We start from the raw sequence: 27,700 nt of genomic DNA, 5'->3' as shown, positions 1-27,700 counted from the left end.
AACCAGACGACCAACTAGGTCAGATTAATAGACAGTGTGTCAGGGACAGGCAGGCAAAACACTGGCTAGAGAGAGAGCAAGAGAGACAAACGCACACACACACACAGAAAAAAGTGACAGCGATGGTAAGAAGGAGAGAACGAGAGTGTGATGGAGGGAGTGCTGAAGTGAAACTGTCTGTTGTCAGTATTTGTAAGAGTCCACAGCTGTTTGATACGTGACCTGTTATATAGAATGTGCTCCTCTGCTGTAACTGATGTCTGTGATATTGACTCGGTTGAAATGACTGCATTCATAGGAGCTGTTGTGTCTTACATTTTACAGCTTAGTCTGGAGAAGCTCTGTCTTATGGCAAGCTCGCACTACAGGACTTTTGGCTGGATTTTGCTTTTGCAGACAGATTTTTCAAGGTCTGCAACAAAAAACCCTGGATCGCAGCTCATTGCGGTCGCTGAAGTTCGTTAAGTATGAGCAGGTCAGCAACGTGATCCGAACCTGTCTCGAGCAGTCACAGACACTACGATATTTTCAAACCTGTTTGATATTATCACCACCTGATCTTGTAGTGTGAGTGTCGCAATAACAAGGTAGAACTAATCCAGCCAATCACAGTGCAGATGGTATAAATGTAGAACGGTCAATCAAGTTTAACGTTAGATGTCTTTATGAACAGAAAAGAAAAGACACAAATTAATCAAATCAACTAACTTGAAATAAATGAAACAAATGCATATACTGTGTATACATAATTATATATATATTTTTTTATATTAGGGCTATATATATTGTAGGCTTGGTCAATATATTGAATAATACATTCATTTGTAGAATTCACTTTGGATTTAATGTGAGTATATGTTGGTAGCAATGGAATTTTTTTGAAAATCACTTAATTTGATATAATGTTTTGGTTAACAATTAGAATTCTATCTTATTTATTGCTGTGCAATAGGTACAAATACAGGTGCTGGTCATATAATTAGAATATCATCAAAAAGTTGATTTATTTCACTAATTCCATTCAAAAAGTGAAACTTGTATATTATATTCATTCATTACACACAGACTGATATATTTCAAATGTTTATTTCTTTTAATTTTGATGATTAGAGCTTACAGCTCATGAAAGTCAAAAATCAGTATCTCAAAATATTAGAATATTACTTAAGACCAATACAAAGAAATAGGGATGTAACGATTCACTCAACTCACGATTTTGATTTCACGATTCGATTCATGATTCATGATTTTTTTTTTAAGAAAATGAGATTTAAGACAAATTATAAATTAAATATGTTCTTTTATTATTGCTTGGACAAAATGCTGCACGTTTCTTTGTGAAATTGAAATATAACACTATAATAATATACTAATATAGCACTTGCATATTATTGCTCTTTTGTTGGTTTTGATTGCTTCTATTGTCCTCATTTGTAAGTCACTTTGGATAAAAAACAAAATGTAAATATAATGTAAATGTAAATAACAACTAAACTGAAATTTTAAAACAAGCCCCAAATCAAATAAATAAGTAACATAAATAAAAGAAATCTCTTCATAAAAACTAAATAAGGCTTTGTCTGTGCTCTTTCCATTTAAAATTAGAAGCAACCACTGCATTTTAATCATGATCCAAACAGATGCTGCATACATGCAGCAGGAGCAGTTTTTAACCTAAATTAGACTGTATAATTTCGAAATTTGAAGCAAAAACAGACTGGTATGACTTCAGTTTTGTGAAATTATACATAGAAAGAGCAGACGAGCTGAATGAGACGCAGATTCACTCTCTGCCAGCAGGTGGCGCTTTAAGCGTTTCCTTGGTTTCCGCTGTAAACAAAGCAGCGCTGCACTTATGAACTTTAATATGCATTATACAGAGGCAAGATGAATAGAGAAGAAAAATACCATCTAAACTTTTCTAAAGACAGTAAGTTCCCCTCAGACATGCATTCATATAAACTACCCTAATTGAATCGCGATTTGTTTCGCATCTCAACCGATTTGAATCGTCACATATTTGAATCGATTTTCAACCGGCTCGCGGTTAATCGTTACATCCCTACAAAGAAAGGATTTGTAGAAATCTTGGCCAACTGAAAAGTATGAAAATGAAAAGTATGAGCATGTACAGCACTCAATACTTAGTTGGGGCTCCTTTTGCCTGAATTACTGCAGCAATGCGGCGTGGCATGGAGTCGATCAGTCTGTGGCACTGCTCAGGTGTTATGAGAGCCCAGGTTGCTCTGATAGTGTGCCTTCAGCTCTTCTGCATTGTTGGGTCTGGTGTCTCTCATCTTCCTCTTGACAATACCCCACAGATTCTCTCTGGGGTTCAGGTCAGGCGAGTTTGCTGACCAATCAAGCACAGTAACACTATGGTCATTGAACCAGCTTTTGGTACCTTTGGCAGTGTGGGCAGGTGCCAAGTCCTGCTGGAAAATGAAATCAGCATCTCCATAAAGCTTGTCAACAGAAGGAAGCATGAAGTGCCCTAAAATTTCCTGGTAGATGGCTGCGTTGACTGTGGACTTCAGAAAACACAGTGGACCAACACCAGCAGATGACATGGCAGCCCAAATCATCACTGACTGTGGAAACTTCACACTGGACTTCAAGCAACATGGATTCTGTGCCTCTCCACTCTTCCTTCAGACTCTGGGACCTTGATTTCCAAATGAAATGTAAAATTTACTTTCAACTGAAAAGAGGACTTTGGACCACTGAGCAACAGTCCAGTTCTTTTTCTCCTTTCATGACTTTCATGAGCTGTAAGCTCTAATCATCAAAATTAAAAGAAATAAACATTTGAAATATATCAGTCTGTGTGTAATGAATGAATATAATATACAAGTTTCACTTTTTGAATGGAATTAGTGAAATAAATCAACTTTTTGATGATATTCTAATTATATGACCAGCGCCTGTATATAAGACGTGCTTTCACTGTATTTTGTGTTGCTTTTTTAATCTAACATTTTTTGAATTTCCTTCAGAAATGTCTGTTTCATTAATCATAGTTCAAGATTTCAGGGCATATACCCTACCATTCAAATGTTTTAGTCAGTAATAGGGATGGGCAATATCTTATCGTTTGCAATATACTGGTAAAAATTCTACCCGCGATAAGAATTAGTCTTCTCGCGATAACAACAATAAAACCTAGCTGTTGGCATATTTCTGTGTGCGACCATGCAGAGTGGCATGGTGGAAGGTGGACGTGAAACTGAGGAGGAGTTTATCGCTAAATGAGGAGCTGCCTTTACAATCTGGAATTGGTTTGGTCAGGATTGTACAGTGCGACAAAAAATCGTTCTGTGCAATGAATAAATATACTACAATATCACCTGTGCAATACAGTTTTGCATGTGAATGAGTCTGTTTACAAACCTGTTGTCCAACAAAGAGTTTTATTGACATACTATTAGTGCTGGGCAGTATGACCAAAAATGTATATCACGGTATTTTTCAAAATTATACCGGTTTCACGGTATATGACGGTATTTATTTTTTTTATGCATGATCGGGTGTTAACCACATTTTCTACTGATTGAGGGAGGAAAAACTGCAGTAGATTGACTTAGAATGCCCTATTTTACTGTCATGATGAGCGAATATTGTAGAAAAATTCCACACTAAATAGTGACTAAACACGACCCATTAATACATGTTAACCAGGAGTCACTCTCATTTATAATCGGGACATCGTCTGATAAAATCAACATGCATCTAACGTTACACTAAAGAGCGGCTATGCGGTGGTTTTGGCTATATTACTTTTTTGTCTCATGCAGAGCACTGCCTGCGTCTCAGTAAACTAAAAAAAAAAAAGTGCATAATATTAACAGACGAACTATGCTCATATTTATAATTCCAAACAGTCGTGGTACGGCCAAATGAATGCGGTGCTTCTCTGCCGCTCGCTGCACAGAACAGACGCAGAGAGACGCGACGCTGCGCCGGGAGTCAGATCTCGCGCTCGCGGGGCAGCACTGGCGACATCTTCCAACTGAACCATAGCTAAGGTTTATCCAAAACATTCGCTAGGTTTGTCAGTTTGTATATTCTATCGAAAAAAGCCGCTAAAAGGGTCTGAAAGTTGCTAAATATAGTGCTAAAGTCACGCTCGTGTGTGTGAGACGCGGGAGCTGGTGGCGGCGCGCGGTGGATATTGTGGAAGAGTTCTTCTGTCATCATGTTCTACTAGTTCTACAGCTTCAGAACTTTCACGCTTAGTAGCACATACAGCTGTGTTCTTGCCTCAATGCAATAGTGAAAAGAGACCCCTCTCAAACAGTGTGTCGCGTTCCGAACGTTATTTAAATAACACCGGTATTGCGGTATTTTAAAAATTCATATCATAAGAAAAATAAACACCGGTATTCGGTATGAACCGATATACCGCCCAGCACTACATACTATTACTCCAAATTCACTTTATAACATCAGTCGAGTGTTTGAAATAACTTATTTTTGTAACCAGACCTGGTTTCATATCCCAGAATGAGGCAGAAATCCTATGTCGATTAGCTTTGCATTATAAATATACTTTATTCTTATGAAAATGATTTATTGTCTTCCTGTTTGATCAGTTTAAGTGTTTCTGTCTTCTTTTTACTCAGCTACAGCTGTAGCTGGATGTCTTTGTCCATATAGGGATTTCCTGGAATGTCATCAGTTCTATTTCTTCTGTGATGCATATGTGGAGATTATGTGTGAGGGCCCTCCAGCTTCCAGTATGAATGAAACAGACATTACATTATGTGTATGCTCGCAACACCCTATTTTTTATTTTTTATTTTTTGTCTCCCAGTGGATGCATATGAATTATCGTCATGGATATCATTATTGCAATAAATACCAGAAAATATCTTGATATAGTTTAGTGATATAAGTCCATATCGCCCATCCTTAGTCAGTAAGATTTATTTTTTTAATTAATACATCTATTCAGCAAGGATGCATTAAATTGCTCAAATGCATGAGCAGAGATGCATGGGACAAAATTCAGCTTTGCCATCATAGGAATAGATTACATTTAAATGTGTTCAAATAAATAAAAATAGAAAACAGTAACATTTTTCAAATTGTAATATTTTATAATATCACTTGTTTTCACTAGTAAGTCTTAAAGATAATAAATAATATGAAATATTTGTGTTTGTTAAAAGGTCTAGATTGTGCATCTTTAGTGTTTATTTTTTAATTAGTATATGAAGGCTACATATGACTTTTCTGCTCCAATTAAAGTGCCCCTATTATGGGTTTTTGAAAAGTAACTTTGATGCAGCTCTAAGTGAATGAAAACATCCTGCAAAGTTTTAAATCTGAAAGTGCCCCGTGTATAAAGTTATTGTCTCTCAAAAGAAAGAGTCGACTCTGAATCATTGAAACCAGTCATTTTTAAAACTAATCCCAAGCTGTTTCTTGTTGACGTCAACATGAAACATTAGCATATTGCCCGTCCACTTGTTGGTCTTATCTGGTTGGTCTGAATGAAAATGCAAATTCATTCTTTGCCACTAGGTGCTGCTTTTGGAGCGTTAAAAATAGCTGTTTCCCTGGTAACGCTGTACACAAAGCAGCACTGCGCTCACAAACACTGCTTTATCAGACATTACAGGCGAGATGAGATGAAAATGAGACCAATCACCGCAGATTAGCGTCACACAGAAGAGGGGTTTGGAAAAATGAATCGTTGAGTGAATCGTTAGGGAGTCATTGAGCAAATAAGGTAAAAATAAATGCATATTATAAGATGACAAAAGTTTATTTTTTGGACCTTGCATGCATGTCAACCTGTTGTTGGGGACTCCCAAAACCAAAATATGAACCTTTCATTACCCATAATAGAGGCACTTTAAGTTTTTTTGATCTTGAATTTCATGAAACATTTTGTTAGTCAAAATGGTGGTGAGGTTTTGTTTTTGTGAGGAGAATGTGTATTGTGTTATGTGTCTGGTGTGTGTGTGTGTGTGCATACAGGAGGCTGTGCCGTAAATATATGCGCCACTTTGCTCATGTGTAGCACAGGTCACTGTGATCCAGGTTAATTATCTGTGTTTAATGATGGTAGACAGCCACTAGCACCTGTCCTGTACTTATTTTAATCCCTGTGCAGTTTATGTATTTTCTGTTTTCCAAAATGACAGATCACCTATAAACTCTAGCTTCTGAAGCCACACACTGCTTTCCACATTTGGTTACTGCCTTTTTCTCTCTCTGTGTGAGTCTTTGTCATCAGACCGGCTGCAGTCTGACGTACTGACAGGCAGCAGTTATGGTGACATGAGCCGTAATTCTCCTGCAGTACAGAGAGACAGATGCTGATATTTCTCAACTTGGCCGGTTCTGCATTGATATGCTGGTGAAGATGAAAGAGAGATGAGTCTGTGCGTGTAGGAGGAGAGACGATGTGGGCTGCTTTGATTCTCGGTTTAGTCTTTCACATCTGCGATACATCCTCGACTGCATGTTCACATGACAACGCATAAGTGTTGTTTTTGCTTCAAACTCTAGTAAACTCATATAAGTAGTCAAGCTATCCATTTAAAGCATTAGATATATTGAAACTTATGTTTCTAATTATGCAATTATGAGATGTAGGTGCTGTGGCTGGTTCTCAGGGCATTGCTAAGGCAATTAAAGGTTGATAAACCATCGCTGGGTGGATGCTAGATGCTTACTGAGTCCACCCCAAGTCTCAGTAGCCATATAAAACAGACACTGCAGCCAGATTTGATCATGCAATGTAAGCCTATAGTTTTTTTTCTCTCGTTTTATTGTTCACCAAGTTGTCCGACCACTTAGAAAAGTAGTAGTCAATGTCAGAAGTGTCCAGTCCTGCTCCATCCGATTTTTCTGGAAGTTTTAAGTTTCTAGTGATCCTGTAAAGACCCTAGTTAGTGGGTTCAGGGGTTAGATTCATGCAATCACATTTTTAATACACTGTGTATTTTAAATAGTTAATTTTAAGGTGCTTGATTCAAGATGGAGTGGTCTGTTGCATTTAATTGCACTCCATCTTTCTTGTGCTCTCTCTGGAATGAATGTGTGTGCACTGCTGAGATTGTAGACCAGTTGGAGGTTATCCTTTAAGTTATTCATGAGGGTTTTTAATAAAATGTAATAATTCCTAATTAGAATAAATATAAATAAAAAAATAAGAACTTTTTTGAATGTTTTTTGAATGCAAAATATTGTTCACTTAAGTTAAGAAAATAGCAGTAAAGCAATTCCCTGTATAATTTACGCCATTAATTTAGAGATTGTTTCAAAATCAACATGTACTGTACCTATAAATCGATATTGAATAAGAATCAAATCAAGATTTTCTGAATCAAAATTGAATTGATTAGAGAAATCGGTCAATGATCAAAAATTACAGTGATGCTTGGTTTCTTTCTTCTGTTGGATGCAAAAGTTAGGCATTTTGAAGAATGTGGGTAACCAAACAGTTGACTGTAGCATTGACTTCTATGGGAAAAAAATGACTAAGAAGTCAATAGCTACCATCAACTGTTTGTTTACCAGCATTCTTCAAAATATCTTATTTTGTGTTTAACAGAAGAGAGAAACTTTTTCAGGTTTGGAACAACATACAGATGAGTAAATAATGACATTATTTTCATTTTTTGGCGATCTATCCCTTTAAGAGAGGTGTAAAGTGCTTCTGGGTACACTATTGAGCAATGACTTGTGGTCGACCAATACATGTTTTTGATGCCTGGTGGCAATATATCGAAAGCAGGGGATAGATGGCCATTCTAAGACAAAATCTTGATGAAATGAAAAGGAAACTCTCTCTCTTTCTCTTTTTGAAAGCTTTATTGAAAAGAACCCTCTGAATGTACAGATTTGCTCAATTGAATTGTACTGCACTACTTTGACACTGATTATTGCTTCAGCTCATCTGTAAGGTTCATTGCTTTCAGTTGAGCTGAGCCACAGTCACGCTTCAGAAAAGTGTAGTCACGTCAGTAGCGTCACCAGCGGTCTGACACCCTGTTTGAAAAGCTGTAGCTGTTGAAGAGGTCTCTGGTGAGGTGTCTGATGAAAGGAGCTGTGAGCTCTGTGCATTAACATGAGGAACAAAAGTGTCATCAGCGTCTCTTGTTCTACCCACCTGTTCATTTTCAGAGTGTAATTATTTGAGTCATCACTGAAAAATCAGTGTGTCCTTCTGCTGTGGTCAGTGCTTTGAGCACACAGCTCAACAGTCATTAATGGGCACGCTACCGTGTAATTACCCACAACCCCTGCCTTCATTTGTGTGAGATTGAAACCGAGAGATACTGTGTGGTTCAGTGGGCCGGCCAGTAAATGACTCCTGTACCTGCTCTCTTTTCATTTCAGACAAAAGCAGCTGAAACAATGAGCAGACATTCGCCTCTACCAAACCTGCCCCGCAAACCCACGTCAGTTCAGGGGTCACAGACACACTTTATTATTTTAAAAATACACCTGTTTGAATAACATCTGAATAATTCCCTCCCTCCTCACAGGAAAGAAAACTTTTTATTGAGCTGCACAAAAAAACAAGCATACAGAGTGACCATCATCGGCTGATTCATAAGCATTTGACTCACTGAACCACTAATCTTTACATTTAGTGATGCCTGACTCAAAAGTTTTATGTATTTAAGGTTCACAAATCATTGTCTTATCTCTGATTGATTGCACGTAACATTAGATATGACAAAAATCTTATATCGTGATGTGTAATGTTATTTCACGGTAACGATATATCACAATATAGTTATTTTAGCTTTAAATAAGGTCTTTATGATATAAATTTTTGATACCATAGAAATTTCATAATTCCTGTCACCAGTGTCACTATCACAAAAAACTAATACTAGTCTAAATTAAAAAATAAAAAACCCACTAAAGACAAGAAAACGGTAAGCAATTAAAAAGAACAAGAAACTAATTACAAGCAGGACAAAAATTATGTTATGTACAACCTTCATGCAGTGTGTGCATTGTAAATGCTGCAAGTTAGCCTAATCCCTCACGGCCCCATTTTACATCCAAATTCAATATGGAATCTAACCTGACTAAGGTCCATTACTGTTCAGAGTTTAAGATACAGACACACGATTGGTTCCATGTGGAATGCAAATCATTGAAGGTATTAGTATTGTAAACGGTGTTTTTTGTTCATCTGAAGTGGCATTTACCATAGAAACAGTGTATTTACACAGGAATCATAATAACTGGAAACAGTGAATCAGTGTTTGTGCGGCTTGTTAATTCTTGTGCACAGGGACCAACAATCAGAACACGCATGCAAATGCTAACCGAAAAGCCAGCCCAATGATAGTCATCTGCTTCTGTCTGTCCAGTCATCCAGATTCACATACAATGTAATAGCCAATCAGAGCAACTATCACTCACATGAAAAATGGCCCTAGTTATTGACATTGTTAAGCCCCGTGGCTCAAAAGGGACACAACAAAAACAGGGACACATGAGAGAGCCAGAAAAGAGCACAACATTTATAAACAGAATCAAACTATAACAAAATTAAGAACAATGTAAAGTGTAGCAGTCTGGAATCAGTAATGTAAAGTGAAATGCATGCATGGAAGTGTAATGTAGTGTAACGATGCTGGATGTACCAAAGGAAACAAACTTGAAGGAAATCAAACAGAAATCAAGTCCAATGTGCAGCTCTCCCATGGCCATTCATCTCACGTCTTTAAAAAGGCTCAAAAGGAACCCAGATGGCAAATTGGTTGTTATGGCCCACATACCACCACGGCCCACTCCCCTCGAATTACCCTTAAGCTGCTTGCCTAAAGAATACCAGAACCATGCCTGAAGCAGACCAAAACCCACCCACAACTCCACAGGTTCCCAAGAAATCAGCCATAACTGGCCCACAACAGTGCCGGAAGCCCCAGATGTCAGCAGGACAAAAGCCTAGCTGCTACCACCTTTACCCCAGAGCTCAGCCACAACTGGACCAATATTATGCCAAAACTAAACCAGAAATTACCCTATATAATATTTATATATTGTGCAAGGGATAATAAAAGAACAAAACGCAAATACAGTATAGTGATTTATTGATGCAGAGGGAAAAAAAATCTCAGCCAGGTTACAGTAAAAATAAAAACAATGGGAAAAAGGTAAACCAATAACACTAGAATAAGTCAAAACGAAAGCAACAAATAAATAGTCACAATACAAGAAGAAGAAAACGAGAAACCAAATTAAACTGTTATAAACACATATGTGATAAAATATAGAAACCAACAAACAACAGACAAGTGAAATGCAACTCGTATTTAAAGATGTGCAAAAAAAATAAAATAATAATAAATAAATAAATAAATATATATATATATATACTTAAAAAATACAATGTAAACGATTCACTCTCTTAACAATAACTTGTTTGGTTTACATTAACATCTGAAGTCGTTCTTCTCTTTCTGCCACCCTCACGGTCACCAGCTAGATGAAACTTTTTCAACCTCCAGCTCAGCTGTGTGCACATACAGGATTTCTTCTTACAGCCTCGACAATAGGAGCATACAAGTACAGAGTTAAAAATACATTTAAGACATCACCAGTCTAAGAACTATGACTTTCAACATTCATTCATGACGTGAGGGGGAAAAAAAGTTCCAGGAAGACTTACAATAAAAATGCACTTACCAATCACAATGTTTTAGTGCTCCAAACTTTGGTTTGGTGTTTTCCCATTTACACCTCTCCAGTTCACCGCTTTAGCCAAGTCATGTTTGATTGCCTGCCTCATAATTCACCAGACCATGTCCTTCACATCCACTCCACCCAGCAATCCAAGTTCAATACCTGAAATATTTTTCAAGCATGCTGTCACTATTAAGCTAAAACACTCAGATTGATCGCACACACCATTTACTTATAACAGTAATTACAACCAGACCAGAGTGATAACGGTAGGCAACTAACTGAAACTGTTACCCACCACTTTTTATCTAGTTTCCAGACAGGATTGAAGATCACTTTCCAGGGAACTTAATGACCTTGTCTTTAACTGAAAGCCATTTTGGACTTAAATGGTTAGATTCTGTGATGTCATGAATATTGTTTGATTTGAGATCTTGCACCATCCTTATAATGTTCCTCTGCTGCTCCATAAGAATTTTTTGTTTAGTTATTATGTCATGGAGAAGTGCTGAAACATTAAACACAGGAATTAGCGTTTACCACGCCACCCATGCTATGAAATGAGCCTTACACCAACAGTGAATATATGATAGAAAACAAAGAGAAGTCTTACATCTTATGAATGAGTCACAGCTTGAGAGGATTTTTCTCTGGGGTCTGGGTGTTTCATGATGCCACGGTGCCTGCAGTGGGTGGTTTTGTCTTTGTCCTAGAGGACTCGGTTAGAAGCTGAACAAATCCTTTTGGATCGTGGTGGTATTAGACACCTGTGGCCTCCTCATCAGTGTCTCATTCATCCAGTAGGAGCTTTTTTCATCTTTAAGGCATAAGGCAAGAAATTTAATGATTACTAAATTTGATAAAGCGAGGGTGTTATGTTCATGTGAGATATACTATTCAGCGAAATATTCATTATTTTTGCAGAAATGTGCTTGTTAGTTTGTTAAATTGCACAATGATACAAAGACCTGTTAGACAGGTCCGTGTCAAGGAATTACATAATGCACACAATCTTACTTTATTTTGCATTTTGGTGGCATCAGGGAGTCGGGCACAGCCTCTGATTGGAGATCGGTTTGTTCTGCAAGAGCTCCCAGCATGCTTCACGGTAATTATCTATGAAAGATAGAATGTTAAAAATCAGAACAATCTGAAAAGTTTTCTACCATTTAGCCTTTTAAATTAAACATACTGTATACAGAAATTATGTATGCATACTTGCAGTATAAATCATTTTAACTTTATATGCAGACAAAGACTCCAGGGGTTGCCTCAAACATTTGGTGTCAGGGACTAGACTTCAGCCAAGGGAAAAAGTTTAAATTCTATTATTGTGAGGTGAATTACTACCTTAAACAATAAAACTGATTTAAATGTTTATATGGAGGCCATAAACACACACCATTCTTCACCCAGTTGGGAGACACAACCTCAACTTTTTCAGTGTCAACAAAGCTGACTGACAGCATTGTGATCCTCTTTTATTACAGTACAGTTACACAATCTTTCATATTCGTGTTTAAACTCAATTTATAAACAACGTATTGAATGCATTTGGCTTCTAGATTTGTATATTAAGTTGCTCAAGCAAGTGGAAACGAATATTTTAAATTAAACCTTACCACTGACAGAAACAGTCAGCTCCTGCCTTTTACATTTAAATCTTTATTACAAGCAGTCCCGCGAGTCTTAAAGAACTTTGTTTTTCTACCTCCACAAGTGCATATGTTGCCTTGTTTATCTAAAAGTGCACTTTTCTTTGTTTTAAACCTAGCCAAAAAGCACCGAGCAGTACTGGGGAGCTGCGTTTTGTTTTGTTTTTTTGATAAAAACACAGTCATGTTTTATTTCTGTCGATTTCAGTACATAAACGTTTCTTTAATTATAATATCCAAAAGTGTCTGCTATTTAAATATCGTAAAGTATTTATAAAATTATAGGAAGACACATCTTACACAAGTCTGCTTTACTCTAAATCACATTCATGCCAGAGATCTTTTATTTACTCTTCGGCTAACCAAAACCAGTGTTGGGCTAGTTACTCAAAGAATGTAATATATTACTGATTACTAGTTACTCCTTTCAAAAGTAATAATTTTACTTTACTTATTACTTTCTGGCAACAGTAATTAGTTACACTACTAGTTACATTACTTTTTCTTCACGCCACACAGAAGCTGTAACTGTGTATCTTCCACACAAAATTCTTCTAGAATGTTACTAACAACATATTTCTGCCTCATCATTTGACCAAAATCCACATTGGATCACAGTCAGAAGTTATTACAAACACTCAATAGTGATTGATAATGACATTCAAGTAGAAGTGTTGTATTCATCTCATTAATTGTCATGTGTAGCTTGAAGTAATTTTTCCGTTACCCATATGAGATTAAATTTCGTTATGTATTTTATCAAATCACATGAGTTTGTAAGAAACCTGTTTAATTTTCCAAAAATATTTTGAATTATATTAATATAATGTAGCACATGCTGATCAGAGGGATGTAATGCCAGAGTAATGTAAAGCCACAACTTACACAACAGATCTTTTTTCCTGACAAAATCAATATAATGCAATATTTCTATCTGCTGAATGTAAGCTATTCCATATTCCAGGCTTGCCTGCTGCACTGGGGACATCACATGCATGTGCGAGTCATGAGAATTATGAAAATAAATCTAGTAATTATTTGATTGTTAGATTTTAAATCAGCGGGGTTGTGGCATCAAAGGTAACTAAGTAAGCTGTTTTATGGAAAGTAACTGTAATATTATTACTGAAATCTTATTAGTAATTATTTATACTACTAGTTACTGCAAAAAGTAATATTAGTTACTGCCCAACACTGACCAAAACCCACCCAGATCTCAGCCGAATATCTTTTTCTGGTGGACCAAAATCCAGCCACGGCTCATCCAAATAGATGCAATTTGCTTTTAGTTTTTTTTGGTTGGCCAGACTCCAGCCAGAGCTCAGTCAAATGCTGTTTCACACTGTTTCACATCAAATGCTGGCCCCTGCCTTCTCACCAGCTGTTTCACACCAAACAGCGCCAGAATTAAGCCAGAAGTGCCAAATGTAAGCCAGACTTGGCCCACACTCTGTTGCTATCTGGGAAAACCCCACATACAACATGGGTTGTCACACCCCTCCCCTTAAGACATGGGTCTGCCAAGAATCCCTGGAATAAACGAGTAAAACAATTAGCACTCAAACAATCACATCACTCCCAAAACTTCAGGACCTGAGACAACGGCCAGGAGAGTAAAAGAAAACGGCATTTACAGCATTCTAATTCTTATCCACAGGAGCTTGCGACAGTGCGTCTGCTACAACATTTTCTAATCCTCTGACATGTCGAATGTCATGGGAACAAGCCTGCAAAAAAAGGACCAACGAATAAGCCTTTGATTCGGGCAGAATTGTGTGAATAAAGTGTTTTGATTTCTATAACAGTTTGTATTGAGAAAAGCGCTGTGCAAATACATTTGGGAACTGCTTGGGATTTCTTTCTTTCGTTAGGTATTCTGACATTAATTTGGAACATGTTCTGAGATGTTTAGACTTTTTTTCTTTGTGTGTTTTGAGTTTCCAATTTCTCTACTTAAATGCGTAGGTAGGTGAGTAGGTGTTCTCAGTGTCTCTGTTCACCTGAGCATCTCTATATGTGCGGTGCATCACAGCGGTTGTGTTTCCTCTCCAGACGCTGCTGCTCATAGTGTTGAAGGGTCAGCTCTGTGTGGGACGGTCTCTCCTCCTCCACTCTCTCTGCTCAGATGCAGCTGTGATGTTATCAGCGTGGGTCAGCGCACTGCATCTGCATATTAGTGTCAGTGTGTCGTTGTGTGTCCTGGGGGAGGACGGGCCTTCCTGGCCTACATGCCTGCCCACTGCAAGCCCACAGCCTCTTCTGGGCCTGGAGCATTTCAGTGCAGTAAATGCATTCAGTGGTGCAAATCATTACGTGAGAAGTTCATCCATGCGACTGAATGACTTCTTTTTTTGTCACGTGTTAGGTCGCTTATTAACTGCTCCGTTTCACTGCAGCATGAGATTCATGTAAGTTCAGATGTGCAGGTGAAGTGTTATTTACTGACAAATTTATTTATTAGCTAGGACGATGCAGTATCTTCTCATTTTGATATTGCATCAGCTGATAACTGTGGAAGAAATTATCAAAGAAATGGGCTGGGTTATGACATAAATCTCACGATTTAATTTGATTCTGATTCACAAGCTTTCGATTCGATATGGATTATTTTGGATATATATCAGATACAGTATATGCCAAATTTTCTCAAGAACGAAAAATTAACTAACTAGTTTATGCTCACCGAAAGTGTTTTTTTCTGAGGTAAGTTAAATGTGACGTTACGTGACATTTGTTTACAAGCTATTATATTGACGTCTTTGCATGGTTGAAACACTGATTGAGAGATTACGTGAGACGGGATACGGATTTCAGTAAGTTGTACTTTTTCTTTTCAGACACCTTCAGATGTTCATTCATGTTTATTTCATGCTGAAACTGGTATTGAAGTGGAGGAGTTTTTGAGGTGAATTGAGGCTCTACAACAATTTGTTACTCCACATTAAACGGCGCCAAAATGGCATTTCTAAAACGGATAGTTCTGGTCCTTGATTCTGATTGGTTGAGCTGCATTTGAAGCTGTTGTAAATTACTCTACAAACATACTTTTGTTTATGTCTGTGTTTTGCTCGGCAACCACTTTGTTGCAACCACAACCGTTTCTGAGGAACTACATTGTTTGGGGGAAGAATCATGTTTTCATTAATATCATTACACTTCATTTGCTCTGTTTTATTTTGTGAAACCTTACTACGTATATGGAATAACCGTTTTATAAAAGCAATGAGCCCCGTAAAGCCGTGGTTTACAGTGAATTTATAACAGCTAAGGGGGTTTTAGGCACTCCGCTTCATGTTGTGCCTAACACCTGTTCTAAATTCACTGTAAACCACGGCTTCTTGGGGCTTATTGCTATAATATTCTTTGAATACTGCAATAAAATGGACAGAATTTGAAATCTGAGACTGTTTCATATCAAAAGTAACAAAGCACAAAGCTTATTGTGATTAATTTGGATGAGAGGTGCGCTACAATTTTTCCTTCATTAACTGAACACAGGCTAGACTGATCGATTCTTGGAATTTAAGAATCAATATTGTTTCGTAAAATGAAAATCGATTAAAGTGGTCTGTTGTCATGTGGGGTTTGTTGAATGTGTGTTACAGCGGTTTGCAATCTGTAATAGCACATTCAAAAGTATGTGCGAGCTGACTGTTCCCTCCTGGTACCGTCCTGGGACAAAGACAGGAATTGTGTACACAGACACACACACGTACACTTTCTCTCTGTCAGCCTAGGGATCAAAGCCCGGGTCATGTGACTCTGCAGCTTGATGTCACAGAAGAACTGCTTAGATCCTGACATTCCACACCAGGGGCGTCGCTAGACCCTTTTTACTGGGGCACGAGTCTGATGGTGGTGGTTACTGTATACTAACCTGAGAATTAGTTTCAATGATAATATTTCAGCAATAATCTTGTGTTTTCTGCTCTTTAGAATCAGAACTAGCGATTCCAAATTTTTTAACGAATGATTGTTTCTTCTAATTAATTAAATGGTTACACAATAAGGCCTCAAATTGTTTGTGATTCAGTTTGATTCATCCAGACACTTTACTCATACTCGTGCACTGAATCTCAGCAGTCAGCAACTTTTTTTTTTAAGACAGAAACCAGAAACCTACATCCATTGTAAGAAATGACGCTTGCAAACCGCTTGTAAACAACTCATTTTATCCATTTGATTTGGCTTGATTCTGACTCGCAAAGTTCCAGTTTGATTCTGTTTTGGTTTCATTGAGCAATGATTCAGTAAAGATTATTTTAGTTAGTAGCAGTGTCAATTTTGCTTGACAGATTTTGGGACAACGGCCCCACTTTATATTAGGTGGCCTTAACTACTATGTACTTACATTTTAAATTAATCATTTGATACAATGCACTTATTGTGTACATGCATGTTTTTACATTGTACTTATACATTTAAAAATACCTATATGTAATTAATTACACTGTTGACCCATCCCTTACACCTTAACCTACCCTTAAACCTACCCATACCACCAAACCTGCCCCTAACCTTACCCGTATCCCACCTCAATAGCAGCAAAAGTGTTTTAAAATACAATACGACCACAATAAGTACATTGTACTTATTTTTTTGATGTAAGCACATAGTAGTTAAGGCCACCTAATATGTGCCCTGGACAACTAATGCCTAAACAGCTTCTGCTGTTCATTGCTGTATTACAAAATTGCTTCATCAAAAGCTCAGTTGATAAACATGAATGGAGACAAGTTGCAATAAATATATTTTTTTAACCATCAAAAATCACTCAGCGTACTCCAATATCACACTTTTAAATGGCTGAACAGATTTAATGGCGCACTGACTATTGCTCTTTTATTTCTCCATCAGTCTCCAGACAAGCATGCCGCTCTAGAGGAAACCAAGAACTACACCACTCAGTCCCTGGCCAGCGTGGCCTACCTGATCAACACACTCGCCAACAATGTGCTCCAAATGCTTGACATCCAGGCCTCCCAGCTGCGCCGAATGGAGTCCTCCATCAACCACATCTCTCAGGTAACCTAGCAGCACACCACATCTCCCCATACAATCTCACACTGTGCTATATTTACTGAAGAACGACTGACGGCTCAAAGAGTCTGCTAGGATGTGACGGGTAAATGACTGTGACATGGTTAGGTAAAAGGGAGATTATAAGAGGCTCAACTAGTGGTTCTGATGCTAAAATTAGTGTAGAAACTTTATACTGACCTTCAATCAAACACTATGCCTTCAGAAATGGCCACACGTTAAAGGGCACCTATTATGCCCCTTTTTACAAGTAATATTGGTCTTAGGTGTCCCCAGAATGTGTCTGTGAAGTTTCAGCCCAAAATACCCCACAGATCATTTATTATAACAGCTGGAAAAAGTCATTTTTGGGGTGTGTCTAAAAAAGAGCTGATTTGGAGTGTATTGCTTTAAATGCAAATGAGCAGCATATTTACACACAAATATGGTTAAAACGGTCAGCACTATAACGACATGACATTCACAAAGGATTGTTGACGTTACAGCTGCTCGAGCGCGGAGAAAATGGAGGAGAGCGTACAGCCGCCCTTTAAAAGTACCAAAGATTGTCTTGCTTTTGTGTTTTAATTGTTCAGATCCTTGGTTGGCTGATCAGACAGGATCCTCGTCAAGTTACTTTGAGTCAGTCGATCGCATTGATTCTGTAATTAAACATCTTCCCACAGAGTCACAGACTGTGAGGAGCTGTAATTCAGATGCAGTGTAACTGCAGGGGTCTGGTGCGACTGCTGTAGTGTTTTGTGCCAGCCAAAGATACGAGCAAATGTTAGTCACACATACTCATTTATGTGCTCATGCCCCTGCCTTCTCTCTTTTCCTCGGTCACCACTTCTCTCTCTTTCTCTCGGTCTCTCCTCTACCACTTGTGGGAAATTCCTCCCTGTGGCGTCACATCTGGACTGTTACATTACACAAATCTCGGAGCTTAACCATTCACAGTATCACAGTAAACTAGACAAGAGACCACACACATGCAACTCAAATATGGATTTAAAAAAACTCAGCCTTTTGATGATATTTAATATTTTATTCTTTTATTTAGCAATGTTTGCATTAAATTGATCAAAATAAGAAGTCTATATTACAAAAGATTTGTTTGAAATAAATGCTGTTCTTTTGAACATTCTATTCATTAAAGAATCCTGAAAATGTATCAAGGTTTCTAATAATATTAAGTGCTTTCAACACTGATAATAATAGAAATGTTTCTGAACAGCAAATCGTCATATTATAACGATTTCTGAAGGATCATGTGACTGAAGACTGGAGTAATGATGCTGAAAATGTATCTTTGTTGTTACAGGAATTAATTAAATTTTATAATAATGTATATTCAAATAAAAAATCATTTTTGTAATCATTTTTCCAGAGGTGGACAAAGTACACAAATCAAATACTTGAGTAAAAGTATTAAGTGCTCCTTTTCTATTTTACTTTTTTTTTTTGAACGTACTTAAGAATTAAAAAATAATGGTTGATTTAATATTTTTATTTATTTTATAATTTTATATACTCTATCCTGCTAAAAATACATGTCACACTGATAACTACTACTAAAATGACTGATAATTCAAGTGTGTAAATAAGTGAAAATAACAAAATATACCATATAGTGTATATAGAAATAATGAAAAACAAAATGTGTGTTACCAAATATAAACATACAAGACGTTACAAATGTGAGCATTTTAAGAAGAATGCTATGCAAACATACTGGTTTTACATCATTTTAAAGTGCTACGGCAGTGGGGTAGATGCATGGGTATTAATTTGCATTATTTTAACGTTATGTTTAGTTTTTAAGACGGCAATACACACATATTTTTACAGCAGCTTTAGTTTGTGACCCGAATATGATTTTCATTTACAATGATAAACGCATGACGATTTCTCCAGTTCAAAATGGAACGAGGAATGGCATGTTTTTTTTAAATGTAGTGAAGTAAAAAGTATTAGATTTTGTACTTTTTAGTTAGCTACATTTCATAAATTATGATTTGGAATATAATTTGCTAGCGATGCTTCTGGGAAATGCATCCCAGGTCAACAGCAGCATCCTGGGTGATTTCTCTCTTCCACTTTTCCTTTTTTTTTTTGTCTCGGTTTGTCTGATCTGTCTTTTCTCGACTGCCCTCATCTGTGGACTCTGGACTCGATCCCTATTTACCATATCACTGTCACTTAATGCTGAAAATCATTTAACTGTGTTTGAGATGCCAGCAGCAGCAGCTTATCCCCCCTCTGTGTTTCCTCTTTTATTTTTTATTTAACAGCTGTCAACAGCATGGGCTCTAAAGCGATTAAACACAGCGGCACAACATCTAATGCAGCTCTTCTCGTGAAGTGCTTTTGACACGATCCTCTCCCAAATTGCCGTGTGAAATGAAACAGAACTCCGCCGACAGGGATTTCAGACCTCGCACAACTACATGCTTTAATAATTCGCCTCACATACTCTGTGTTTTGTAACCTGCTTCCACAAATATGAAGTTTAAAGAGACATTTTTCCTCAAGTTGTTTCTTGCGCCAATGCAGTACCACTGTAGCTTTAAGACTTTTGTATGCAAATGTCCTTCATAAATACGAATGTGGTTATAGTTCTGAATGACCCAGTTTGGTTTTAGTAAGTTCTTTAAACTTTTCAAACTTTTTTTTTTTTTTCCTCCAGACGGTGGACATCCACAAAGAAAAAGTGGCGAGGCGGGAGATTGGCATCCTCACAACCAATAAGAACACCTCCCGCACGCATAAAATCATTGCTCCAGCCAATCCCGAGAGGCCGGTGCGGTACATTCGCAAACCTATCGATTACAGCTCGCTGGACGATATCGGTCACGGTGTGAAGGTAGGACACGGGCTCACCTTGAGACGAGCGATTTTTCTGACTAACATGTTTGTTTTGAACTAACAAATGCCAGAATCTGACGTGGGTTTTCTTTGTGTCTGAGATGTGTGACTAACCTCTCTGTGCTTCCTCTCACCTCTGTTCTCTGCTTCGCTCTTGGTTTAAGTGGTTGCTTAGGTTCAAGGTAAGGGCCTTTACAGCTGTCTTATGATCAGGTGACACGAATGAAGAAGGAATAAGGTTTGATTCCTTAGTTCATATGACCTAAATATGGACTGATATATTCTCTATTTGATTCATTCTAGGTTTAAAGGCTTGTCAGTTAATGTAAAAACAATATTTGGATGCTCAGAAATCTCATATATATATATACACATTAATGAGGAATGGAGCGAATAATAATTGGACAACCATTTGGCAATCATCCCTGTTTCTTCTTTCATACTTTCCATATCACATTTGCATTTTATCATTGTTGCATGTTGCACAGGAGTAGGTGTGTGTATGTGTGTGAGCTTGTTCTGTTTGTTTGGGCTTTTCTTTGTTTTCTCTAAAAACTATATGAGATAAAACACTTTCTTGCAGTCTTTCTCTCTGTGGCTCTACATTTTATGCGGCTGTTCTAGGCTATTGTTAACTTTTTCCTACTCTTCTGTGAAACTGAGATGTTTTTGTTCACAGCTAAAGGCTGTTTTTGATGTTGTTGATTTGATTTGTTGTTGTCATAGGTCAGCACCCAGAACATGAAGATGGGCAGCCTTCTTCGCACCACACCTCCCACACAGAAACCACCAAGCCCCCCAATGCCAGGCAAAGGCACCATAGGGTATGCGCTTTGTAGCTCTAGCGGTCACGAATGAGAAAATGGGCCACTGAGATTGTGGCAGTGAATGACTCATTTCAAGTGTTTGCTCATAATACTCACATCTCTGAGGTCCTTGAACAGCATAAAATGTTTTGATTTGCATATATTCTGGAAACTTTTTATGATAAATGAAGTGAATGACACATTCTACTTGACTCGGCACATCTATTAATTCGTCATTATTAATCAGTAGTAATTTCCAGTATGTAGAACATCAAGCATGTTCAAACATGTGACTGGTCCTTCATGATTCTTTCAACTTATCAGATAATTTAAAACAATGTTTTTTTTTTTATAATAACGTTTCTACAACAACAGTGAGGTTTTTCAGTGTAGGTCTCACACAGCTCTAGTTGAGTTCAGGGGCACATGTGTGGGTCATGTCTGTAGTCCTCAGGGAGAATTCAGCCTCAGCCCCACAGATGACATTATCCTTCACATCCCTTGTTTCCCTTTATGCCAGCCAGTTAAGAGCCTGATTTTACATTTGGGTCAGAAAAGAGGCGTGTTAAATACGCTTTGGCATCTAAAATTGTGAAAGCGTGAAACTGTGATTATGAAAGATCAGATATGCTCAATTTTTAAAGTGTGTTCATTATTAAGATGGAGCTTGATGTTTGAGCATTGAGAGCAGAGGGTGTGTCCTGCCCTGTTTTCTGAGCACTAGCTGTGCAGATTGGCGCTCTGTAGGTTTCCTGTGTCGCCCCATGATGGCTGGTCATTGCAGGCCAGATTGTGTGCTGCTTAATGGACAGGTCAGCAACACAATACCGCAAAAGCTCGTTCCCTCATAAAATGCATATGCAAGTGATGGGAAATTGCAAATCTTTATATAACTGTTGGGTGACACTCACAAAACTCAAGATGTCAATAGTAGCCTATTTTAAAGGACCATTAAGATTTTCTTTGCAATTTTCTGTGACCGTAAAGTGCATTTTTGGGTGAATTCGCATTATTGTACAGTGGAAAATAGTTTTTGTTGTACTTTATGCTGATTTTAAAAATGACTGTAATTACTTTTAGTTGTGGGAATACGATTGTGCCTGTACACATTATGGTAATGAGAATCTGGGGTTGAAATGTCCTTAGCAAAATAGCATGATTTTATTTAGGCTAAGCAAAATTGATTTATTTACTTACTTGTTTTTTGGAAAAACATTTTTTTGCAAGAGATTCATCGTGTGTCTGTTAGTTTTTGTTTTGTTTTTCTGCGAGGATTTGTCTACTGTTGCTTTAGTGTTTTATTTTCTGTCACTATTTCTTTCATTTTAAAAAAGGTTAGTTGTTACATGTGTGCCATAGTCAAGAAGCACAGTGTTTTGGTAAAAAAAAAGCACATCTTTTAAAGTAAATGAAAAACATTCAGAGAAAGCAAGGTTGATCACTTCTAGGATGCAGTTTTTCCTGTGATGAAGAGACAATTTAGTTGATTAAAAAATAGTAATTAATTGTTTTAATTAATAATGTATGCTAATAATTTATTCTTGTTGCCTCAAACAGAAATGCCCGTTTTCTCTTTTGATACCAGAGAACAAATGTGACACTGACTTCACATTTTGTTTTCACAGATTGAATTTCTATATCTCACCTGCACTTTCCTGACCTCAGATCCAAAATGCTTTTTGACAAACCTTGAAAAGCTTGTATGGAATCTCATCCTTTAAAAGAAACCCGAAATCATGCTGTTGATGAATTATAACTGTTTTGTTTGGAATGCTAAAAGTTCTGATTGTGAAATTTCGAAATAACAGACATTAAAGTGAAATGGTTTTATATGTATAACATGGCAGGCTGACTGTCTGATTAAGCTTTCCCAATGTTATTGACCTGCTGTCTCTCCCGACAGGAGACACTCCCCCTACAGAACGCTTGAGCCAGTGCGGCCTCCGGTGGTGCCTAATGACTATGTCCCCAGCCCCACACGCAATATGGCGCCCATTCTGCAGCAAAGTCCTGTGCGCACGGCATCTGTTAATCAGAGGAACCGCACTTACAGGTACCATTACCCTCATCCTCTCCTCCCTGTCGGAGCAAATCTCTCGCACTGCTCTCAGTGTGCATGCATGTCTCTCTCTAGTAAGGGACCTTTTGGCACCTATAGTGACTGCAGGTAGATGTATTTATTAGCTAACAGTGATTAGTTGGTTTTGCTGCAGAGCTCTTTCACACAGACACCGCTTTTCCTCAGCACTTCTAAAACAAGCATCGCTGATTGTCTGCACAATTGCATAATCTGAAACCCTGGCAACCAGTTGCGAGTGACGTTAGCAGTGCTCACATAAATGCATCATCAGTCATGGAGGATAAAGACGCCTGAAGATGCTCTCCGATGACTGCAGAGCCTCTCCTCCTCTGACATTTTCTCTGTCTCCCATCTTAAACTTTTCCTTTCTTGTTTGATTTTTCCTGAGGATTTTAAAGATCAAGTTCACTACATTGCAGAACAAGCACGGATAGAGTCTTGCAGATAGTTCTCTCTGGGTCTGTCCTTTTGAAGCTCAGACCTTTTCAGCTGTGTCTGAAATTATGTAACCACTCTCACTTGTTCTCTTTTGATCTCTGTGCCATCTGCAGGGATGCCTGTAACGTCTTCATTTATGGATTTGGCTGCCACTTTTAGCTAAAGCGATTTTTATAATATGTTTCCTGGGAATCGAACTCTGACCTTGTTGTTTTTAGCATCCTGTGTTTTATTTGTTGAGCAGGAACACTATTCAATACACTCTCCAACTTGACTGAAAACAATCCTTATCATTTCTCATATTTTCACCCTAAACGATGAATGTTTGCTGAAGTCTCCCACATGCTCTTTACGACTGCCTCTTGTCACTTAGTGCAGGATCCGAAAAAGAGCATTTGGTGCCGTTTTCCCCAGCCCTCTCCCATCTGTCTGCCAGTTGGAAATGTTATTGAACATCTTGGATAAAAATAACGTTTGTGCCCTCCTGAAGTTCAGAAGGGCTGATGATGTGAATCTTGTTTGAGAACACTTGAATATCATCAAAGCCTTTACAAACAGAGCTCAGCCTTAATCTTGCATTTAAAGGCTACAGAAAGTTGCTGGAGCTTTAGCTCTGTGGTAGCGCACGTGATCTTAACACATTGGATTTGTAGCATTTTAAGGATGGAGGTTTGAGTCCAGCCTCTGTTGTGTCCAGATCTCCTTTCCCCTCATCATTTTAGAACCTACAAGGGTGAATTTCACGAAAACTGCCAAAAAAAAAAAAAAAAAGACTTGGCCCTTAGTTCACCCCCAAAAAACAATAGAATTATTATTATTATTATTTTTTTGCATGCTGGAAATTAAGATTTAATTAGAAAGATAGACTCTTAGAAAGATGGTTGGTTGTTATGCTATATCTCAAATGTCTTAAATGTTATGCAAATATTGTGCAGTCCAACAAGTTTTAATGGCTCTAAACGGGCTTTCTTTAAATTTGCGATGTAAGAGGACTTGGTTGTTAATTGGATGGAAGCAGATCTGAATGCGAACTTGCAGTCGATCATAATAAATGACCTGATATACTTCAAGTGAAATCAGAGATCGAACTGGTGTGATGTCATTTCAAACAAAATTAGGCCAAAATGAAGGAATTTGTTTTGGGAGTTTAAATCAGCGTGCCAGAGTTAACTTTACAGAAATGTTTCAGAAACTTTTCAAACTTTAAACTACCGATAACGGGATGCAAGCTAACAGTAAAGCACTGCTTATGTATTTCAAACTTTGCTGTGACTATATTGGGGCCTTAAGAAAAGAGCAGCTTTATAATGAACTAAATGATTGGAGAAATCCAGCATATGTCTCCAAAAAGAAGTCTGTCCGTTTCACTGGATGATCAAGTGTTGACATTTCGATCAAAATTACTAGGTCAGAATGATTAAAATCAGATCAGTAACATGCATTAAAAAATAGGTGCATATCTATTTCATGTAGACTAAGAAAAGGATCTAAAGATGCTGACAATTCATTCTTCTCTTCAGCCATTTAATGCATGTCTAGTCAGCTGCTTCAGCTCTATATTTGCTTGGCATTGCTGTGTCTTTTTCTTTTCATCTCAAAAGGACCTTCATCTCATTACTGATTGATTTGTGGATTTCTTCTTGTTCTTTTCTCTGCATCTCAAGCACATGATCTCACGCAGTCTGTGCTCCATGTGCTCAGCATTTGTGCATTCAGTATGAGTGTGCTTCTTTCTGCCCACAAAGTCTCTGCTGTTGCTTCTCCGTTCTCCGTGCTGCTGTGTGTTTTCCTGTCATGTGTGAGCTGTTGGTTCATCTATGTATCTGTGTATGTGTCTGAGTTTGTATGACGTATGTGTGTTTGAGAGCACTCATGATTCATCTGTTTTGTTGCCTCTGTGTGTGAGTCTTTGGGTGTCAGTATGTGTATAACATGAGACACATGTATGTGAGGTGTGTAATCTGTAGCGTGTGTTCAGCAGTGGGAGCAGTGGCGGCAGTCATCCCAGCAGTCGCAGCAGCAGTCGTGAAAACAGCGGCAGCGGCAGTGTGGGTGTTCCCATCGCTGTGCCCACACCCTCTCCACCCAGCGCCTTCCCAGGTGACATCTTCATCACAGAAAGCACACTTAACAACATAAATACCACTTGCAGTCTGGCTGCGGTCATTTGTTTTTTGATCAGTTATAAAAAGGCCTTGGTATGAGCTAATAACTGGCTTTAAATCAAGATTCAAAAGCTAAAAACATTAATGGGGTAGTTTATCCAAAAGATAAAATGCTTTCATCTGTTCTCCCTCATGTTGCTCCAGATTTGTATTTCTTTGCTTTTTTGGAACACAAAATGAGTTTAGTTATATATCCACAGAAAAACTTTTGACGATACAAGCAAGAACTAATTAAAATTGTATGCGGTTCTTGTCCTTTTATGATGCCGACTGCTAGAAAAGATGTTTTCAAATGTATCGTAAATGCTGTAGTTTCCAGTGAACAACTGTTTGAAATATTCTTCACAAAACTATTGTATAGCTTCAGATAATTTACCCATAGGTTGGTAGAATAACATTCACAGTTATGTATATCCAAAGTGACTTTTTTCCCCCCATGTATTCACTGGGAATTGAACCCACAACCTTGGGTATTGTGCACTATTGTTGGAGCTACGGGAACAATAAAATATAATACACTACTTTTACGGTACTTTTGTACATTTTTCACTTTACTGTTTACTTCTGTGCATTGAAAAAGCATCTTGGATGACATAAGTAAATGTTTAAATACAATATTTTGGCTGAATGGGTGAAACTCAGGAATCACAGTTTTTACTGTCAAATGACTGAAACAAGGATTTTTTTGAATGAGATTTGCGTATACGTCCAATCCTCAAGGGCCACTGTCCTGCAGAGCTTAGCTTTAACACACCTGCCTGGAAGATTCTAGTCATCCTTAAAGGGATAGTTCTCCCAAAAATGAAAATTCTGTCATCATTTACTCACCCTCAAGTAGTTCCAAACCTGTATGAATTTCTTTGTTCTGCCGAACACAAAGGAAAATATTTTGAAGAAAGTTTGTAACCAGGCTGTTTTGGGGCACCATTGACTTCCATAGTATTTTTTTTCCTACTATGGAAGTCAATAATGCCCCAGAACTGCTCTGTTTCCCACATTCTTCAGAATATCTTCCTTTGTGTTCAGCAGAACAAAGACATTCATGCAGGTTTGGAACTACTTGAGGGTGAGTAAATGATGACAGAATTTCCATTTTTGGGTGAACTATCCCTTTGAGACCTTTTATTAACTAGTTCAGGTGTGTTAAATTAGGGCTTGAGCTAAAATGCTGAAAGGTTGCCTTACAGGAGTAAGATTAGCAACCACTGATATACTTGGTCTTCACAAAAGCTGAATTGTGACTAGATTTTAAGCTCAGTCTTTTTCTATCATGTTCTCTAATGCTTAAGGCCAAAGTATGCTGCTGTTTTTATGCAGATGTTAGGGTATACACACAGTGGACGTGACAAATTTTGTCACCAGAATAGATGCGCACCATCCGATTTCTGTAACCGTGCATATGCTAGCGTATGTGTACAAAAACGAAGTATACTTTGGGCTTAAAGCAAGACTTCTTCCTGGCATGCCCCACATTATTTCCCTTTAAGCGAAATGCAAAAGCATTTCTCATTTGGTTTCCTCCCTCTCTCTTTTTTTTTTTTATTTTATTTTTTTTTTTTACCCTCAAGCTGCTGGTGCCAGCACCCCCTCAGCTCCAACTAACTCCACTCAGCCTTCTGTTACGTCCTCTAATTTAACCCCCACGCAACCCTCAGCCAACCCCACTTCAATCCCTGAATCTCTCCCCACTCACCCCGACTCCACTGAGAGCTCTCTGTCCCCAGATAACGGCTCTCCTCCCACTCAACCACCCCTCGCTTCAGCTGAAGCTAGTGCTACATCCAGCACCAACCCTGGCACAGGTGAGTCCACCATTGTCCGGCCCATTTCCAGCCCATCAGTCACACCTTCTGCCCTTGTTTCATTCCCCACCTGCTGATACATCACCTTATTCTGTGGTGAATTTTTTTGGTCTTTGTGTCCTACTCATTTTGCTTTCTCATGAGTCTCTCAGGCTGTTTTCACACATTGTTTCATTGTTTGTTCCAACTCGAACATTGTCGT

At 38.0% G+C, this 27,700-nt stretch overlaps 1 protein-coding gene across 12 annotated transcripts in view; it reads left to right on the top strand.

The window, feature by feature from the left end:
• abi2a (abl-interactor 2a) overlaps nt 1–27,700 on the top strand; it is a 47,190-nt gene that overhangs the window by 10,952 nt on the left and 8,538 nt on the right. For 2 of the 12 annotated variants that reach the window (XM_058786853.1, XM_058786859.1), the window contains exons 2-8: nt 17,178–17,345; nt 20,029–20,205; nt 20,372–20,389; nt 20,934–21,031; nt 22,917–23,066; nt 25,510–25,631; nt 27,421–27,498. In XM_058786853.1, coding sequence (XP_058642836.1) covers nt 17,178–17,345; nt 20,029–20,205; nt 20,372–20,389; nt 20,934–21,031; nt 22,917–23,066; nt 25,510–25,631; nt 27,421–27,498 — 811 coding nt within the window. Of the gene's footprint in view, nt 1–17,177; nt 17,346–20,028; nt 20,206–20,371; nt 20,390–20,933; nt 21,032–22,916; nt 23,067–25,509; nt 25,632–27,264; nt 27,499–27,700 lie in introns of all 12 variants that reach the window. The other 10 variants (XM_058786857.1, XM_058786862.1, XM_058786861.1 and 7 more) reach the window with 7 other exon arrangements.

This window comes from Onychostoma macrolepis, chromosome 09 (genome assembly GCF_012432095.1).
Source record: "Onychostoma macrolepis isolate SWU-2019 chromosome 09, ASM1243209v1, whole genome shotgun sequence".
Taxonomy (NCBI): Eukaryota; Metazoa; Chordata; class Actinopteri; order Cypriniformes; family Cyprinidae; genus Onychostoma; species Onychostoma macrolepis.
This window is presented reverse-complemented; position numbering and strand designations above follow the sequence as displayed.